This window comes from Anomaloglossus baeobatrachus, chromosome 1, assembly GCF_048569485.1.
Source record: "Anomaloglossus baeobatrachus isolate aAnoBae1 chromosome 1, aAnoBae1.hap1, whole genome shotgun sequence".
In the NCBI taxonomy this organism is placed as follows: domain Eukaryota; kingdom Metazoa; phylum Chordata; class Amphibia; order Anura; family Aromobatidae; genus Anomaloglossus; species Anomaloglossus baeobatrachus.
Genome location: NC_134353.1, coordinates 354,798,326 through 354,804,562, shown reverse-complemented (window position 1 = coordinate 354,804,562; position 6,237 = coordinate 354,798,326). Strand labels below are relative to the sequence as shown.

Below are 6,237 nucleotides of genomic sequence, written 5' to 3'. Positions count from 1 at the left end.
CATGCGGCAGATTTAGCCAATGCGGCGGCTGGATGGAACGTTGCCTAGCACGTTTTTTCGTGCGGCAAAAAAAAAACGCATCGCGCCGCATTCGGCCGATGTGGCACATTTTTCAATGCATGCCTATGGCGGCTGGATGCGGCGCGATGCGGCAAAAACCGCATCCGGCAGCCGCATGCGGTTTTTGCCACTGCGCATACTCAGTAGCATGCCGCAAGCGGCAAAAAACGGACGGGCCGCATGGGAAAAACTTATGCATCCGTTGCATAGCTTGCACAGCCGGATTGAGCCTCACAGCTCAAGCCGGATGTGTGAAAGCAGCCTTACATGTGCGTGCAGTGCGATGTTTCACATGCTCCCATAGACTTGTATGGGGGTGTGTAAGCTGAGACTCGCTGCAAAACGCAGCATGTTGTGATTGCACTGAGAGCACAATTCGTGTCGATAAATAACAGGACAGAGGAAACTGCCTCATTGATTAACACTGGAGCGAGTGCAATCCGATTTTTTATCGGATCGCACTTGCACATGAAAATTGCAATTGGGAAAGAGCTCTTAGAGGACTACTTGGTGTGCTGCAGGTAATACACCATATGCATCAGCTCTGTATAACTGCTGGATCTGCAGCAGAGAAAACATTGATTTTATCAAAATGACTGCAAACAGCTCAGTGACACATCGCTGGAATCAGGGTCTCTGTCTCTACATCATACTGCTCTCAGATGGGGGACAGACTTCCTTTAATAACAGACAGCTGCATGAAGAGTACACACAGATACTGTACAGGATAGCTTATGATCAGCCAGGACTCCTTTCATACCTGGTACCCCTCTTTTTATTTTACCCTTAAAATCACCTGTTACCAATTCAAATCAGTAAAAGTTGTCCACCTCAGGGGTGGACAGATCATTGGAGCTACCTGGGTGGTCGCACACAGGTCCAAGAGGTAAGGGGGCTCATTACCACCATTGTGAGGAGTTATATTGCTCTTGTAGAGGGGTCCTGTTCTGTCTGGGTCCACCTGTCCACTTTTATGACAATGTTTACACCTAGGGCCACTTTTGGGCTACATTACACCTATCTGAACTGAAGCTCCCTCTTATGCCTATAGAGTAAGTGGTCACAAGTCATTTAACCCTTTAGCCCACACTCGAGGTCCTAGTGGCCTCTTGCTGAGGGCACCCTTTCCTGCCCAGAGTCTCCTCGGAGCGGTGCAGCATTGTCTTGTGCAGTAGTGGTGCCCTCTCCCCCTCCCTGCTGTCAGTTTCCTGGGCGGGCATGGGGAGGAGCTGCCACTAGCAGCAGCAGCAGGAGGAGGAGGATTTTGGCCTCTGAATGGATGAACTTAGGATTCTCCTCTTCCGTTTCCAGCACTTCTACAGCCAGAGAAACCAACAACTACTACTAGTGAGCCATCCAGGGCACAGGACTGCGGGCAGAGGGGGGCACGCCTATAGCCAGTGTGTGTGACAGATGGGCATACTGGCTGCAGGGGAGAGGATGGGGCACTGCCTTGTCTGCAGGGCATGCATGTGGCAGTTCCCTGGCTCCGGGTCCCAGATGTGAGTGCTTGGTGCTTGGCATGCTGCTGGTGCAGTGTGGCACCCTCTCCTGCCTGTGCTGTGTGCCTGAGTGTATGTAGGCAGTGCCCTCTTTGGCTGGCACTGTAAGACACTGTGATTTTTTATATATCAGTGTGGTTGCTGCTGTGTGTTCAGCAGCCTTTGTGTGTATGTGACAGCCTTGTGATTGGTCACATTTGCTGAGAGTGCCAGGGATCTATTCACTGTGCCAGCAGTGCTGGTGGTGCTGCCCAAGGAGAAGGCACCATGAAGAAGTTTTCTCGGATGCCCAAATCAGAGAGTGGTGGACCAAGCCTGGGTACTGGATCCTCTGGAGGGGTGACTGTGGGCAGAGGGTTCACTGTCGGCCGTCACCAAGTCACTGTGGAGGAGCTGGTGGCAGAAGGTAACTTTCTGTTTATTAATTATCGCTTTTATATATATATATATATATATATATATATATATATATATATATATATATATATATATCTATCACACACATACACATACACACACATATATACACATACACACACACATATACACACACACACACACACACACACACACACCGCTATAGTAGCATTTCTATATGTATTTGTGCTTTCCAAGTTTCAGTGCAGTGAGTGACCCTGTGCCACTCTGATTGTGCAATGCAGGGAGTGTACTGCCATTGTACTGTAATATTGCTCTAGAAGTATTGACACATAAACTGCAATCAAACCAATTCCTCTCTCTGAATATCATTGTAAATGACCACCTACATCAAGGTGGTCTCTATATGGTTTACTGCACTACAATATAGTAAAAGTGCATGGGACATGTGGACCCCCCTCCTGATCACAGCTGTAGATCAGGAAGGGGGGCTCGGAAAATTTGGAACTCTTATGTCACTATAGGCTACATGCCTGGCTTCCCATAGATTTTTTTTCTATACCCTATGACTTGAGAAAATGTTGTACTGTAACACAACTTGGGCCCCAAAATATATTAAACATTACAGGGAATCTTTCGTCGTATTAATGCTGGGGAAGGATGAACCAAGTCAGGCACCCTATTGATCCTTTTACTGACAATTCTTGTCCTATACACACAGATAGGGAGACCTATCCGTTGTGGGGAGAAGCTGCTGGTGATCTGTTTTGGACCAGCCGTAGTATAGTTCATGGGGAGAAGCTGCTGGGGACCTGTTTTGGCCCAGCCGTAGTATATTTCACGGGGAGAAGCTTCTGGGGAACTGTTTTGGACCAGCCGTAGTTTAGTTCATGGTGAGAAGCTGCAGGGGACCTGTTTTGGACCAGCTGTAGTATAGTTCATGGGGAGAAGATGATGGAGAACTGTTTTGGACCAGCTGTAGTATAGTTCATGGGGAGAAGCTACTGGGGACCTGTTTTGGACCAGCCGTAGTATAGTTCATGGGGAGAAGCTGATGGAGAACTGTTTTGGACCAGCTGTAGTATAGTTCATGGGGAGAAGCTACTGGGGACCTGTTTTGGACCAGCCGTAGTATAGTTCATGGGGAGAAGCTGATGGAGAACTGTTTTGGACCAGCTGTAGTATAGTTCACAGAGAGAAACTGCTGGGGACTTGTTTTGAACCAGCTGTAGTATAGTTCATGGGGAGAAGCTGTTGGGGACTTGTTTGTAGTGTAGTTCATGGGGAGATGCTCCTGTGGGCTTGTTTTGGACCAGCCATAGTATAGTTCATGGGGACAAGCTACTGGACAACTGTTTTGAACCAGCCGTAGTATAGTTCACAGGAAACAGCTGCTGGGGACCTGTTTTGGACCAGCCGTAGTATAGTTCATGGGGAGAAACTGCTGGGGATCTGTTTTGGACCAGCCGTAGTATAGTTCATAGGGAGAAGCTGCTGGGGACCTGTTTTGGACCAGCCATAGTATAGTTCACGGGGAGACGCTGCTGGGGACCTGTTTTGTACCAGCCATAGTATAGTTCACGGGGAGAAGCTGCTTTGGACCTGTTTTGAACCAGCCGTAGTTTAGTTCATGGGGAGCAGCTACTGGGGACCTGTTTTGGACCAGCCGAAGTATAGTCCATGGGGAGAAGCTTCTGGAGAACTGTTTTAGACCAGCCGTAGTATAGTTCATGAGGAGAAGCCACTGGGGACTTGTTTTGGACCAGCCGTAGTATAGTTCATGGGGAGAAGCTACTGAGGACCTGTTTTGGACCAGCCGTAGTATAGTTCATGGGGAGAAGCTGATGGAGAACTGTTTTGGACCATCTGTAGTATAGTTCACAGGGAGAAACTGCTGGGGACTTGTTTTGAACCAGCTGTAGTATAGTTCATGGGGAGAAGCTGTTGGGGACTTGTTTGTAGTGTAGTTCATGGGGAGAAGCTCCTGGGATTCTCGCTGATCCAGAGATCCATGGCTCTGAGGACCCTGGAGTGGATGAAGCTGTGGTTCATCATTCGCACTATCATTCCATTAATTTTAGTAGGAGAGCTGAAGACCAGCGGTTGTGCGTATGATTGAACATCACCATTCACGCATGGCTCCTAAGAGCCAAGTTCACACAGGACTCTTAAGAGACCCAGTTCTTGTAGGTGGGAATCCCACTAGTTAGATATTCTGTGGCTGAGAATTTATCCCTGGATATAATTTCCATCCTTGAGAAGACTCCCTTTAGCAATTTCCTACTAGAGCATCTAGAGTTTATCTAACATGACTAGATATCCCGTCAGTACTTGTTATTGAATGTTATACTTCCCCATACCGGATAAGGAGGATTATTTAGTTTTGAAACATTGTCATTACGGTGAAGGCCATCAGAAGTCTCTTGGGTCGTGTTCACAAGGCACAAGGTTGCCAACAGCAAATATGCCGGGGTTTTCTTTTTTTATTTGAGAATTTGGATCTTTGCCTTGGATTTTCCAGTCAATACATAGGGATTAGCTCTATTGTATTTCAGAATTATTGCAAGATTCAAAGCGTCAAGTGCAGCTGCGGACTTTGAGGACATGGTACAGTGACATCCACAGCATAAATGGATCTGTGGATATAAAATCTGCAGCACCCGTCAATTTATACTGCAGATATTCTCTACAGCAAGTGCATGAGACTTGGGGCTCATTCAGACTAGAGTGTTATATGGCTGTGTGCTGCAGATTTGCAAAACGGATAACTTACAGACCACCCCAAAGCAAGTCAGTAGGGTGGTCTGCAAGTCAGTAGGGTAGTTCTTTTTCAGAACCAGGCTTTGGCAGCATGTCAATCGCAGGCATGTTCTGCTCCAATCCACTACACACGGAGCCAGTTATGGCCGCGATTTACAAACATGACTGATTCGAGTTCTAGTCTGGCGTAAGATGCAGAATCAAAGCCTAAATCCAGACAGATTCTGATACGTGTAAACGTGGCCTTTACTGCAAATATTTAGTTTTTTTGTTGTGGTTAATTGTGGTCCCTGAGGTGAAATTTCCGTGACCACAGCTGTATGATACTGAGAGGACCACATGCATACTGCCTGTGAAATCTGTGAACCTGGAAGTTTTCTAACCTGAATTTAAAGGGTATTCCCATCTCCAAGATCCTATACCAATATGTAGTAGGTGTAATACTAATAACAATATTAGCAAATAACGTTAACTAGAAATGTAGTATAGTTCTCCTGATATAGCCATGCCTCTTAGGTGGGCAAGTGAAAAGGTTTTGGTACCGTGTGAGCCAGTTGAAAAATTATTGAATGTTCTCAGTGAGAGGAACAAAATTATAATCTTGTGATACCTTTTAATGGCTAACTAAAATAAAATAAAGTGATGTTACAAAGCAAGCTTTCGAGATGCCTGATGAAGGGACCTGAGATGTCTCGAAAGCTTGCTTTGTAACATCACTTTATTTTAATTTACATAGGTAAGGATGGCTGACCTTAGGGAGATCAACATCCAGCACCGCGGAGCACCATCACGTGTTTCTCAACGCAGTGATTCTAGAGCAATGCCCTATGGAGCATTGCTCTAGAATCACTGCGTTGAGAAACACGTGATGGTGCTCCGCGGTGCTGGATGTTGATCTCCCTAAGGTCAACCATCCTTACCTATGTAGTCTTCTACTAGGCATTGCTCCCACTAGCCAGTTTCCTACTCCACACTGATGAGGGGCAAATACCCCGAAACAGCTGTCTGTGGATGGATACCATGTTTTGGCATAGGTGGTTTCCTTGACTGGAGACTGCCCTTCCCGTGGTTGTTCCTTCCCGGTGAAAGACCTGGCTAGTTACTTGCCAGCGTTGAGAAACATGTGATGGTGTCTCCGCGGCTTCCTTGTTTTGCATTTATTTTATTTTAGATAGCCATTAAAAGGTATCACGAGATTATAATTTTGTTCCTCTCACTGAGAACATTCTCAGTGCCTCAATGCCGTATCCAGCACAAATGCGGCTGCATGTGACCTTATCTTGCTATCTTATCACGATTCCATTTATCTGTATTGAACTGTGTCGCATTTGTAACTTTGGATATCTAAGTTGCAATGCCCTGCACATGAGGTAAGAGACATGGCTATATCAGGAGAACTATACTACATTTCTAATTGGAGGTATATGCTAATTTTATTATTTATATTAATAATTAAATATTTATTATTATTATTATTATTATTATTATTATTATTATTACACTACTACATATTGGGATAGGATCTTTGAGATGGGAA

At 45.8% G+C, this 6,237-nt stretch overlaps 1 protein-coding gene across 1 annotated transcript in view; it reads left to right on the top strand.

Annotated features, from left to right (window-relative positions):
• Positions 1-1,287: 1,287 nt before the first annotated feature.
• The window catches only part of BMP2K (BMP2 inducible kinase), a 276,469-nt gene continuing 271,519 nt past the window's right edge, over positions 1,288-6,237 (top strand). Inside the window, 1 exon segment of the mRNA XM_075352427.1 lies at positions 1,288-1,968. Within this exon segment, the coding sequence (XP_075208542.1) occupies positions 1,830-1,968 (139 nt within the window). The 5' untranslated portion in view covers positions 1,288-1,829.